Source organism: Rhinoderma darwinii, chromosome 4 (assembly GCF_050947455.1).
Source record: "Rhinoderma darwinii isolate aRhiDar2 chromosome 4, aRhiDar2.hap1, whole genome shotgun sequence".
NCBI lineage: Eukaryota > Metazoa > Chordata > Amphibia > Anura > Rhinodermatidae > Rhinoderma > Rhinoderma darwinii.
In genome coordinates this window covers 185,916,596-185,931,059 of record NC_134690.1, presented here as the reverse complement: position 1 = coordinate 185,931,059, position 14,464 = coordinate 185,916,596, and the positions used below count along the sequence as shown (strand labels likewise).

Below are 14,464 nucleotides of genomic sequence, written 5' to 3'. Positions count from 1 at the left end.
TTTGCGCCGACACAGCTGTATAAGGTCTTGTTTTTTGCGGGACAAGTTGTATTTTTTAATAGCACCATTTTGGGGGACATATTATTTATTGATTAACTTTTATTAACTTTTATTTGGGGGGAAATAGAAAAAACCCTGAAATTTCGCCACACTTTTTCGCGTCTTAAATCTACGCCGTTTACCGTGTGATATAAATAACACAATAACTTTATTCAGCGGGTTGTTACGATTGCAACGATACCAAATTTGTATAGTTTTTGTATGTTTTACTACTTTTACACAGTAAAAACGCTTTTTTTTCAAAATTATTTGTTTTTGTGTCTCCATATTTGAAGAGCCGTAACGTTTTTATTTTTTCGCCGATGCAGTTGTATGAGGGCTTTTTTTTTGCGGGACGACTTGTGGTTTTTATTGGTACCATTTTGGAGTAGATGCGACTTTTTGATCACTTTTTATCACATTTTTTTAAAGTCAGTATTCACAGAAGACAGCAATTTTTCCATAGTTTATTACATTTTTTACGGCGTTCACCGTGCGGGTTAAATAATGTAATAGATTTATAGTCGGGGTCGTTACGGACGCGGCGATACCAAATATTCGTAACTTTTTTTACTTTATTTTGTTTTTTTAATAGTAAAGCATTTTGTAAGGGGAAAAGCTGGGTTTTTCATTTTTTTTCAAAATAACTTTATTAAACTTTTTTTTACTTTTTTACTAGTCCCACTAGGGGACTTTAATAGGCGATTCTCCGATCGCTATTATAATACACTGCAATACTTTTGTATTGCAGTGTATTACATCTGTCCGTTTAAAACGGACAGGCATCTGCTAGGTCATGCCTCCGGCATGATCTAGCAGGCATTCGCTCCAGGCAGACCCTGGGGCCTTTATTAGCCCCCCCGGCTGCCATTGGAGACACAGACACTCGACGATCTTATCGCCGGGTGTCGGTGGGAGAGAGAGGGAGCTCCCTCTCTCCCAAACCACTCAGATGCGGTGCACGCTATTGAGCACTGCATCTGAGGGGTAAAACGGGTGAGATCGATACTTATATCGATCTCACAGGGCAGAGCAGGGACGCCCCCAGCCCTCAGCTGCCTCTGGCAGCTGAGAGCAGGGAGATTTGACGCTCCCTGCTCTGTTTACTTTATCCTGATGCAGTGCCGTAAAAAGGCATATGCATCAGAATAAAGCCCGTTAGTGGCCGCCGTTAAAAGGAGTATTGGCGGTCACTAACGGGTTAAAGGACGGGTGTCGCGGGAAAAAAAAAATGATATCAATTTGCTTTTAGTGTTTTATTAAAAGAAATTTTATTTATTTGTGTTTTACTTTTTTTTTTTTCTAACTTTTTCTTCACTATGGGGGCTGCCATTTTTTTTTTCATCTCTGTATATGTCGATTAACGACACATACAGAGATGGAATACGGCACATACAGCCCCATAGTGAATGTGAACGGGAGCCGTTCAATTCACTATGGTGTACGCCGTCTGTGTGGGAACGGCGCATGCACCGCTCCCACACAGTCCAAATGGAAGGTCTTCGGCAGAGCGACATCCGGTGCCATTTTCTTGTGGACCGGAAGCCGCGGCCGGACAGTAAGATGACTACTTCCGGTCGCGGCTTCCGGACATGTGATTAGTAGCAAGCACTAGGAGCGGATGGAGCGGACGGACCGGAGGGAGCGACGGCGGCAGGAGCAGGTAAGTTATGTCTGTGTTTGTTCGTGTTTTACTGCTCAAAAAATGGCGGCACACAGTGTAGGAGGTTTGAACATTCATGTTGCAGATTTGTTGCGGATTTGATGCAGATCTCACCCTTTTGAATTGCAAAGTGTAAAATTCACAATAAAAATCTGGGACGCGTGAACTCAGCCTAAGGGCTTATTTAGACGAACGTGTAATACGTCCGTGCAATGCGCGTGATTTTCACGTGTGTCGCACGGACCTATATTAGTCTATGGGGCCGTGGGGACTGTCCGTGAGTTTCACGCAGCGGGAGTCTGCTGCGTAAAACTCACGACATGTCCTATATTTGTGAGTTGTTCGCGCATCACGCACCCATTGAAGTCAATGGGTGCGTGAAAATCACGCGCAGCACATGGAAGCACTTCCGTGTGACGCGCGTGATTCGCGCAAGAGCAGTAAAAAGTATGAATGAAAACAAAAAAGCCCCACGTGCTTTTCTGTTTACAAACATAGAGTGTCATAATGATGGCGGCTGCGCGAAAATCACGCAGCCGTGCATCATATGGTGATGACACACGCAGCTGTTAAGTACCTTTTACGCGCGCAAAACGCACACGCTCGTGTGAATCCGGCCTTAGTGTTAACTACTAAAGCACCATAGAACTCCAGGGATTATTAGATATTAACCCCTTGCCACAGACATTTTTTGTTTTTTCATTTCTCACTCCCTGCCTTCCAAGAGCCATAACTTTTTTATTTTTCCATCAATGGAGTGAGTTGTAGTTTGTATTGGTACAATTTAAAGTACCATATAATGTACTGGGAATCTGGAAAAATTCTTTGTGGGGTATAATTGGGAAAAACTCAATAATTTATTTATTTTTCTTGAAGGTGGGGGGGGGGGGGGGGTTTCAATTTTAGGTATTTTACCGTGCAGTAAAAACACTTTTACAAAGAAGAAACGAATTGTTAAAAAAAAAAAATTAAAAAGTGTCGCCATATTATGAAAGCCATAACTTTTTTCTTTTTCGTTGACTGAGTGGAAAGAGGCCTTATTTTTTTTTGAGATGAGCTATAGTTTTTATTGGTACATATGGCTTATTCATCACATTTTATTACATTTTTTTAAGTTGACCAAAAAACAGCGATTCTGGCAGTGCGCGCAAGCGTGAGGGCGCGCCCACACTACCTGCAGCACAACCACCAAGTCTGTGTATGTTCTCGCAGGAGAGAACACAGCGCCAGCCGCCCTGACACTGTCCACAGCTGATTGGACAGTGTCAGAGCGAAGAGATCACTCCCCCTTGCCTTTTAGTTAGATAGAAACGCCCCATTGACAGTTCAGGGGCCAAATATAACGGCACCGATATGTAAATAACGGAGGTTGTTAGAAAAATAATTTTACGTGAGACAGGGTTTGTGAAGCCCTGCCCATTACATGCTGCACTTTTGGGGAGGTGAAAGGTTCTCTTTAATTCGTGTTACGTGAGTAAATGGCGAATTTTCCCAAATTACCGTGAGTTGTTCACTTACATAATGCCCAGCAACTGCATCAGGGGCACTGGAATGGCGCTGGCACACCTCGCCCTTATTCTTAGTGTAAAACATACAGGATCTGCGGCGTCCAGCAGACACATGCACAGAAGTATGCATGAAAACTCTATAGGCTGGTCATATTACACCACAACATAAATCTTCTCATAGTGAAGACACCTCTAGTCACATGTATACATACACTTCAGTCACACAGCCCACAGATAAAATGCACGAGGGAGCCACCTGCTGACTGGAATCAGTAAAGCAACGGCTGCATTCCCAACATACGTCCACAAAAGAATAAAGAGGTTGTCCGAGATTTCTTAATTACTGACAAAACTAATAAGCAATTTAGACAAGGGGGCAGAGGGCCCTATTTACAAGAGGTTACAGTCTATGAGGAAAAGTGCTTGATTTGTACAATGGTCCAGCCATTTTTGTGCAAAATTGGGGAAGATCCAAAAAGCTGCATGAGCCTGACACAAGAAGTGCATTAGGGTGTATGGAGTGTGAGATATTGCTAAATGAATGAAGGGATCGGGATCTGAGAAATAATATAGCAGGAGGTGTTAAAAGGGAGAGGAGTCTAATTAAAGAATGTGATAGGCCTCCCTAAAAACATGTGGTTTTAGGGCACATTAAAAGATGTAGATGTTGTGAATTAGCTGGATATTGTGGAGTTGCGCATTGCACAGTAGTGGTGCAGCACAAAAAAAATGCGAGTGGAAGGTTCGGATTATGGAGGATAATAACCCATTATGCCTCCATTATTTAACAGTGCTTCATGGTACAGCTTATATAAAGCCACCTAGACGTACAGTAACGTCATGATGATCACACGCTTGTAGCCAGGCTCCCGATGCTACAGCCGAGATGTGCGATACCTTCTATCCCAGCCATTTAACCCCTTAATTACTGCATTCGATAACCTATTGGCGGGCCAGAAATGCGAGCCGACGATGGGTTGTTATGGCAGCCAGGGGCCTAACAAAGGCTCGAGGCCTGTCATGCCTGCATACAGTGAAAAGAAATCGTGAAAAAGAAAAACAAACAAACATAGAAAGCAAAACAAATTGATGGTATGTTAGAAATCGTAATGACCCACAGCCATTCCAACCGCATAGTGAATACTGTGCAAAAAAAAAAAAAAGCAAACAGCAGAATAGCTTTTTTTTTTTTTACAGCCCCCCAAAAAAAAAAAAATGATAAACGTTAGTTAATAAGTCCGATGTACCCCAAAATAGTACCAATAAAAACTACATCTCGCTTCGTAAAAAACAAGCCCACATACGGCTACGTCGACAGAAAAATATAAAAGTTATGGCTCTTGGAATGTGACGATGCAAAAACACATTTTTTTTAAGTGCTTTTATTGTGCAAAAGTAGTAAAACATTAAAAAACTATACATATTTAGTATCACCGTAATCATACCAACCCATAAAAAGAAGGTAACGTGTTATTTATGTCTCACAGTGAATCGCTGCATTCATATCCACAGGATATGTCATAAATGTCAGATAGATGCGGGTCCCACCTCTGGGAACCGCATTTATCTCTAGAACGGGGCCCCCACCACTTCCTGGTTAGGTGGTCGGGAGTTACGTAAACAGTTGAGTGTTCACTGAGCTACGACGTTTCCGTAACTCCCATAGAAGTGAATGGGAGTTACTGAAACAGCGTAGCACCGACAGCTACGCTGTTTCCGGAGCTCGGTAGCTCCGAAAACTTCATACATGGTCGAGTTACCGAAACAGCGTAACTCGTTGAGCTACGCTGTTTCCGTAACTCCCATAGAACTTAATAGTAGTTACGGAAACAGAGCAGCATGCTACACTGCTTCTGTAACTGCCGTTCACTACTATGGGAGTTACGGAAACCGCGTAGCTCAGCGAGTTACGCCGTTTCCGTAACTCATCCATGTATTGCAGTGTATTGTACCAGCGATCTAATGATCGCTGGTTCATTTCCCCTAGGGGAACTAATACAATGTGTAAAAAAAAGTTAGATACATCTTCAGGAATATAAAAAAATATTAAAAGTTAAAAATAAAAAAAAATGACCAACTGGGCGTATTTTACTTTTTGACCAAGTGGGCATTGTAGAGGAGTGTATGACGCTGACCAATCAGTGACCAATCAGCGTCATACACTTCTCATCATTCATTTACACTGCACATAGCGATATAGCTATATCGCTATGTGCAGCCACATACACAAACACTAACATTACTACAGTGTCCTCATAATGAATATACATTACCTCCAGCCAGGACGGGATGTGTATTCAGAATCCTGACCACTTCTCTGCGATTTACAGCATAGAAGGCGTAGTCTCGCGAGATTACACTGTAAGCTGTCATTTACAGCGAGATCTCGATGTGCTGTGCTGGAATCTCACAGACGCTACAGAAGTGGACAGGATTCTGAATACACATCACGTCCTGGCTGGAGGTAATGTATATTCATTGTCAGGACACTGCAATAATGTTATAGTGTGTTTATGTGACTGCACATAGTGATATAACTATATCGCTATCTGCAGTGTAAATGAATGGAGAGAAGTGTATGACGCTGATTGGTCACTGATTGGTCAGCGTGATACCCTTCTCTCCACAACGCCTACTTGGTCATATAGTAAAACACGCCCAGATGTCCATAGAGAAACTCATCAGCATAAAGCTAATATAGGTCATAACTCCGTCAAAAATGATCGTTTTTCTAAATAAATAACACTGCTGTAATCTACATTACAGCGCCGATGACATTATGTACAAGATAGGCCACTTATAATGTGGTGACAGAGCCTCTTTAAACATTATTGGCATGCTTGGCTAAAAAGCTTGCTGGCTCTTCTCCCCAGAGAATATAATAGCATATGATAAAGACATGGGTGCTTCTTATTGGAAAATATAATGGTTCAAATAGGGGTTAATGGATTGATCGATTATTATCTGCTTTAATATGTTATTACAGATGTATGTGATGGCTGACATGTTATGTTATGTTTGTATGTCAGTTTGTTTACTGACACTGTGTTAAATGTCCTGTGCTTGTTATTTTGAAAAAAACTAAAAATGTACAAACTCAAAAGACAGGCATCAAAAATACTGTAAAAAAATGTTTACTTACGACTGGCAATATGCAAGGCGCAATATAAAGTGAGATATGTGATCTTTCCTCCGCTCGTCGTATAGTTTATCACTTATCTCATCCTTTGAAGCCTGTATGTCAAAGAAATAATTATATTTTGGTCAACAAGCATGCTATGAAACTCTAGATTCATACGTATGTAACTATAGAAGGAATTCTGAGCATAATAGTGGACACATTTAGACCTGGGTTACACAGCACATTTTGTGAGGCAACTGATTAATTTTACACAGTCGAGTCACATTATTTTGACCACCTTACTATGTCGGCAGCGCGTAGCCCATGAAGGAAGTGATGTGTCATGGGCTGGCTTGGCGGGTATTTAACCCCTTAACGCTCCAGGACATACTATTATGTCATGGTAAGTGCATCGTTCGCGCTCCATGACATAATAGTATGTCATGGAGTAAACACGGCGCCGTTCGCGCGGGGCGCGTGCATGAGCTGTGATAGCTGCTGTTTCCGACAGCAGACTATCACTGCTCAATGTGCCGGGACCGATCGCTGAGCTCCCCCGCCGATTAACCCCTCAGAAGCCGCGTTCAATAGCGATCGCGGCTTCTTAGGGGTTAATCCGCCATCGCCGGCCTGCTACACGATAGCGGCCGGCGATGGTGACTATGGCAACCGGACACCAAAAAATGGCGTCCGGCTATGCCATAGACGGAAGCCTAGTGGGTCCTGACAACTTCAGGACCCACTATGCTTGCTGTCAGTGAGTAGCTGACAGTTCTAATACACTGCACTACGCATGTAGTGCAGTGTATTAGAATAGCGATCAGGGCCTCCTGCCCTCAAGTCCCCTAGTGGGACAAAGTAATAAAGTGAAAAAAAAGTTAAAAACAGTTGTGTAAAAATAAGAAAATAAAAGTTTTAAAAGTATTAAAAGTAAAACTCCCCCTTTTTACCTTATCAGTCCTTTATTATTAATAAAAATATATAAACAAACAAATAAACTATACATAATTGGTATCGCCGCGTCCGTAACGGCCTGAACTACAAAATTATTTTGTTATTTATCCCGCACGGTGAACGCCGTAAAAAAAATAAATAATAAACCGTACCACAATAACAATTGTTTGGTCACTTCACTTCCCAAAAAATGGAATAAAAAGAGATCAAAAAGTCGCATGTACCGAAAAATGGTGCTGATTGAAACTACAGTTCGTTACGCAAAAAATAAGTCCTCGCACGGCTTTATTGATTGAAAAATAAAAACGTTATGGCTCTTAGAATAAGGAACACAAAAAGTGAATGATTGTTTACAAAACGTATTTTATTGTGCAAACGCCATAAGACATAAAAAAAAACTATAAACATCCGGTATCGCCGTAATCGTATCGCCCCGCAGAATAAAGTGAATGTGTCATTTATAGCGCACGGTGAACGCTGTAAAAAAAATAGAATAAAAAAACAATCGGAGAATTGCTGTTTATTAGTCACCACGCCACCTAAAAATAGAATAAAAACTGATCAAAAAGCCGCATGCACCCCAAGAAAACTACAATGGATTCCTCAAGGGGTCTAGTTTCCAAATTGGGGTCACTTTTGGGGGGTTTCCAATGTTTTGGCACCACAAGACCTCTTCAAACCGAGGCCTAATAAAAAAGAGGCCTCAAAATCCACTAGGTGCTCCTTTGCTTCGGAGGCCGGTGCTTCAGTCCATTACCGCACTACGGCCACATGTGGGATATTTCTCTAAACTGCAGAATCTGGGCAATAAGTATTAAGTTGCGTTTCTCTGGTAAAACCTTTTGTGTTATAAAAAAAATGGTATAAAGAGGATTTTCTGACAAAAAAAAGAAAGTAAATTTCACCTCTACTTTGCTCTAAATTTCTGTGAAACACCTAAAGGGTTCATAAACTTTCTAAATGCTGTTGTGAATACTTTGAGGGGTCTAGTTTCTAAAATAGGGTGTTTAATAGGGGTTTCTAATATATGGGCCCCTCAAAGCAACTTCAGAACTGAACTGGAACCTAAAAAAATAAATAAATGAGGCAATACTTCGCTTCTTACATTATACTGATAATGAGCCGTGCCCACCCCGAGATGGCCCCAGTTTTGACCGTTTGTATAAATGGAGACCCCTATTAGACCGTTTCAGTGCCCGGTTTTCCCAAGCATACACCCCCGAGAAGTGTATTTCTATTGAGGAGTCCCTGGTACATTTTAAAGGGAGGGTTCAATTCCGCCAGTACCTGCCGGGTAAGAGGGCAAGGTATGGCGTGAAGATGTATAAGCTGTGCGAGAGTGCATCCGGGTATACCTACAGGTTTAGGATATATGAAGGAAAGGCCACCCCCAAAACAGACTGCATCCTGGACTACAATAGGTACATGGGAGGGATGGACTTGTCAAATCAAGTCCTGAAGCCCTACAGCGCTATGCAGTGTGGTATAAGAAGCTGGCCGGGCACATCATACAGATGGCTTTGTACAATGCGTACGTGCTACGTCGATGTGCAGGACAGAGGGGAACTTTCCTGGATTTTCAAGATCTAATCTTTAGGGACCAGAAAGGGGGGGCACTCAGTACTTCTGGAAGCGAGGCCACACGCATCGTACCAGGGCAACACTTTCCAGGAGAAGTTCCCCAAACCGGTGGAAAGGGAAAGAGTCAAAAGAGGTGCAGAGTCTGCTATAAGAGGGGGATAAGGAAGAACACAATATACCAATGTGACACGTGTCCCGAAAAACCAGGGCTCTGTATAAAAGATTGTTTTAAAATTTATCATACATCCCTTGATTTTTAATTTACCCTGATGCACTCCGCACAGCTTACCCCCCTCATCTTTCCGTTCTGAGCCCTGCCGTATGCCCAGGCAGCTGATAACAGCCACATGTAGGGTATTGCCGTACCCAGGAGAACCCACATTACAATTTATGGGGTGTATATCTCCGGTAGCGCATGCTGGGCACAATATATTGGACACTGAAATGGCATATATATATATAAAATTGCAAATCTCACACTGCACCATCTGCTGCGCATTATCTTTTACACAGTACCTGTGGGGTCAAAATGCTCACTACACCTCTAGATGAATGTCTTAAGGGGTGTAGTTTTTAAAATGGGGTCACTTCTCGGGGGTTTCAACTGTACTGGTACCTCAGGGGCTTCTGCATACATGACTTAGCACCAGAAAAGCTCCAGTAGGCCAAATGGTGGTCCTTTCCTTCTGAGCCCTCCCATGGGCCCAAAGGGCAGTTTATCACCACAAATGGGGTATTGCCGCACTAAGGACAAATTGGGCAACAAAATGGGGTATGTTGTTCCTTGTGAAAATAAGAAATTTTGATCAAAAATGACATCTTATTGGAAAAAATATCATTTTTTTTCATTTCACAGCCCAATTCAAATAGGTGCTGTGAAAAAACTGTGCTGTCAAAATGATAACAAAAACCATAAATGAATTCCTTGAGGGGTGTAGTTTCCAAAATGGGGTCACTTCTGGTAAGTTTCCATTGCTTTGATACCTCTGGGGCTCTGCAAATGCGACATGGCACCCGAAAACCAATCCAGCAAAATCTGGACTCCAACAAACACATAGCGCTCCTTTCCTTCTGAGCCCTCCCATGGGCCCAAACGGCAGTTTATCACCACAAATGGGGTATTGCCGCACTAAGGACAAATTGGGCAACAAAATGGGGTATGTTGTTGCTTGTGAAAATAAGAAATTTTGATCAAAAATGACATCTTATTGGAAAAAATATCATTTTTTTCATTTCACAGCCCAATTCAAATAGGTGCTGTGAAAAAACTGTGCGGTCAAAATGATAACAAAAACCATAAATGAATTCCTTGAGGGGTGTAGTTTCCAAAATGGGGTCACTTCTGGTAAGTTTCCATTGCTTTGATACCTCTGGGGCTCTGCAAATGCGACATGGCACCCGAAAACCAATCCAGCAAAATCTGGACTCCAACAAACACATAGCGCTCCTTTCCTTCTGAGCCCTCCCATGGGCCCAAACGGCAGTTTATCACCACAAATGGGGTATTGCCGCACTAAGGACAAATTGGGCAACAAAATGGGGTATGTTGTTGCTTGTGAAAATAAGAAATTTTGATCAAAAATGACATCTTATTGGAAAAAATATCATTTTTTTCATTTCACAGCCCAATTCAAATAGGTGCTGTGAAAAAACTGTGCGGTCAAAATGATAACAAAAACCATAAATAAATTCCTTGAGGGGTGTAGTTTCCAAAATAGGGTCACTTCTGGTGGGTTTCCATTGCTTTGATACCTCTGGGGCTCTGCAAATGCTACATGGCACCCGAAAACCAATCCAGCAAAATCTGGACTCCAACAAACACATAGCGCTCCTTTCCTTCTGAGCCCTCCAATGGGCCCAAACGGCAGTTTATCACCACAAATGGGGTATTGCCGCACTAAGGACAAATTGGGCAACAAAATGGGGTATGTTGTTCCTTGTGAAAATAAGAAATTTTGATCAAAAATGACATCTTATTGGAAAAAATATCATTTTTTTCATTTCACAGCCCAATTCAAATAGGTGCTGTGAAAAAACTGTGCGGTCAAAATGATAACAAAAACCATAAATGAATTCCTTGAGGGGTGTAATTTCCAAAATGGGTTCACTTCTGGTGGGTTTTCATTGTTTTGATACCTCAACACCTCTTCAAACCTGGCATGCTGACTAAAATATATTCTAATAAAAAAGAGGCCTCAAAATGCACTAGGTGCTTCTTTGCTTCTAGGGCTTGTGTTTTAGTCCACGAGCGCAGTAGGGCCACATGTGGGACATTTCTAAAAACTGCAGAATCTGGACAATACATATTTAGTAGTATTTCTCTGCTAAAACCTTCTCTGTTACAGAATTTTTTTTTATAAAATTGAAATTCAGCAGAAAAAATGAAATTTGCAAATTTCATTTCCACTTTGCTTTAATTCCTGTGAAATGCCTGAAGGGTTAAAAAACTTTCTATATGCTGTTTTGAATAATTTGAGGGGTCTAGTTTTTAAAATGGGGTGTTTTATGGGGGTTTCTAATACATAGGCCCCTCAAATCCACTTCAGAACTGAACTGGTACCTTCAAAAAAAGGCTTTTGAAATTTTCTTAAGAATATGAGAAATTGCTGTTTATGTTCTAAGCCTTGTAACGTCCAAGAAAAATAAAATAATGTTCAAAAAACGATGCCAATCTAAAGTAGACATATGGGAAATGTGAACTAGTAACTATTTTGGGTGGTATAACCGTCTGATTTTCAAGCAGATGCATTTAAATTCTGAAAAATGCTATTTTTTGTAAATTTTCTCTAAATTTTGCAATTTTTCACAAATAAAGACTGAATATATCGACCAAATTTTACCACGAACATGAAGCCCAAAGTGTCACGAGAAAACAATCTCAAAATCGCTTGGATAGGTTTAAGCATTCCGACGTTATTACCACATAAAGTGAAATATGTCAGATTTGAAAAATGGGCTCTGAGCCTTAAGGCCCAAACTAGGCTGCGTCCTTAAGGGGTTAAGGCATGTGATAGGCTGTCTGAATCACTCGCTGTTGCCATGAGTAAAAGCGGCAATTTATTTGCAAAAATGAATGATTATTGGCCTTCGGCCCAAGGGTGGCAGTATTTCTCATACAGCGCAGTTTGTGAACGTCGGCTACAAAGGTGTGCGAGGGAGGAACGAAACGCTACAGTGGAGAAGCTCACCATGAAAATCAACCAGGGGGCTACCAGATGTGTGTCTAAAACAACAGTTCAGCGAAACCTACTGTGTATGGGGCCCCGAAGCAGACAGATGGTCACTGATCCTATGCTAACAAAGGAGCATCGGAAAAAAAGGCTTACATTTACATGGCAGTATCGGAACTAGAGCCCCGATGATTGGCAAAGGGTTGCCTTCTCCGAGTCACGCTTTCTGCTTCATCTAACGGATGGACGTTGGCATGTCAGGCCAGAAACATCAAAGAGCAAACACCCTGCAACCATTGCTGGAAGAACACAAGCTGGTGGTGGCAGCGTTACGATCTGGGGAATTATTTCATAACATCCTCTGGGCCCAATTCATCCATGTGGAAGGCACTCTGGACCGATTTGGATATGAATCCAACGTTGCAGATCACGTCCACCCATAAATGCGGTTTGTCTTCTCTGGGGGGAATGGAGTCTTCAAGCAAGACAATGCGACATGTCAAACTGCTAGAAATGTCCGACAGTGGTTGGAAGAGCACCACCAAGACTTGCAAGTACTTCCCTGGCCCCCTAATTCACTAGACTTTAACCCAATTGAGCATCTGTGGGACCACCTCCATTGTCTTGTTCGCTCTATGGATCCTCCCCCACGCACCCTCCATCATATGTGGGATGCGCTGCAGTCAGCACGGCTCCAGATACCTGAGGCAACTTACCAGCACCTTATTGAGTCACTCCCAGCCAGTCTAGCTGCTGTCCGTGCTGCACATGGCGGTTACTCTGAATATTAGCAGATAATAATGTGACTCGACTGTGTATATCTGCAGTCTAAGTAATATAAAGAAATGCATGCAATCTTGTGGACTGCAGATGTCACTCAATCAACCAGTCAGTCAGTTGAACTACAAAAAGTCTTATACTTACAGCATATGAAAACTTGAGCTTTCGGAGTTCATTCTGCAATTTTGCATTGTAGTCTGGTGAACCCTTCACGTAACTTACACCAAGGTTTTCTATGGCCTTCAAAACTACAATTTAAAAACAATACCACACATTAAAGATATTATACGTTTCTTGTAGCGCAAAGGAGGCTTTCCGCTTAGTTTTAAAGAAGACCTCCAGCGGAAACACAACTTTCCATCACTGCTCCCCTCACCTGATCATCTATCAAGCTTCTTTTATAAATTGTACTCACTTCCCTGCAGTGCGGCCTCCTCTGATCAGATACCATCTTGAAGTTTACTTTTTAAACTGCTTTCTCTTCCTCTATGCCATCAATCCCATGATGCCTCAGTGCAGCATCACATGAGCAGCTAGAGCCAGTACAATCTCTGCCTGCTGGGAGCCAGTGTGATTATCCTTCCCTCAGTATTATCCTATATAAACTAAGAGGTTACAAGTAAAGAGCCAGGAAAGCTGAACTGTGATCTTCTCCATTATAACTGGGTGACAAAAGCCTAGTCAGCTGAACTGACGGAATCGGCTGAAAGAGAAAGATACAGCTTCTATGTATTGTATACAAAATACATAGAAGCTGCATCAAAAAAAGTAAAACATTTTTTTAATAAAGGTCAATTAAAAAAATGCTTAAACACACAAAACAAGGTGACAGAGGGTCCTGCGTGTCTCTGACATGGCCCGATGTCACCGAAGCCATCAGTCCCGCTGACCTGGCGGATTCGGATTCCAGCGCAAGATACAGCTTCTATATATCCAGGTTTCACATAAGCTGTATCTCAAAAGGTAAAGAAGCAGGAAAATCAATTGCAAAGTTGCGTTAAACACTAAAAGATTTTTTTTATTTTTTACTAGAACAGTCTTCAAAAGGTTTACATAGCCTTTAAAGGCTTATTCCCATTTCAGACATGAAATATCCATAAATGTCTGATAGATGTGGGTCCCAGCTCTGGGATCCGCACCCATTTCGAGAATGGGGGTAACCATGCCCTTGTCCTGGCTAATGAGGCAACCGCTGGCCGACAATTCCAGGCAAAGACAAAGTGGAGAGGTGGTCACGCATGTGTGCGGATCTCTCCATTCTGTTCTATGGGAGTTACGGAAACAGGCAAGCAGTGCTTGCTCGGCTGTTTCCATAACGCAGATGGAAAAGAATCGAGAGACCTGCGCGAATGCGTGACCACCTTTCCATTTATTTTCCTCACAAGGAGGCACGGGGGTTGGGGGACCCCATTCTACATATGGGTGGGGGTCCCAGAGCTTGGACACGCCCCTATTACATATCAATGGATATCCCATAAGTGCGTGAGATGGGTATACCTCTTTAATGGAACACATGGGCAACTTTAGTTTGGGTTGGTGTTTCCCTTCAAAGCTTCTTTGTCCTGCTATCCCTGTAATACATACCGGGCTTGGACAAATCCCTGGAGCCTAGTAGTTAATGTACATTAAAGGGAGTCTGTCTCTAGAT

At 42.1% G+C, this 14,464-nt stretch overlaps 1 protein-coding gene across 3 annotated transcripts in view; it reads right to left on the bottom strand.

Annotated features, from left to right (window-relative positions):
* PRIM2 (DNA primase subunit 2) overlaps positions 1-14,464 on the bottom strand; it is a 151,037-nt gene that overhangs the window by 126,115 nt on the left and 10,458 nt on the right. For all 3 annotated transcript variants that reach the window (XM_075864147.1, XM_075864145.1, XM_075864146.1), the window contains 2 exons: positions 12,961-13,064; positions 6,353-6,444 (listed from right to left, as the gene is read on the bottom strand). In XM_075864147.1, coding sequence (XP_075720262.1) covers positions 6,353-6,444; positions 12,961-13,064 — 196 coding nt within the window. The remainder of the gene's footprint in view (positions 1-6,352; positions 6,445-12,960; positions 13,065-14,464) is intronic.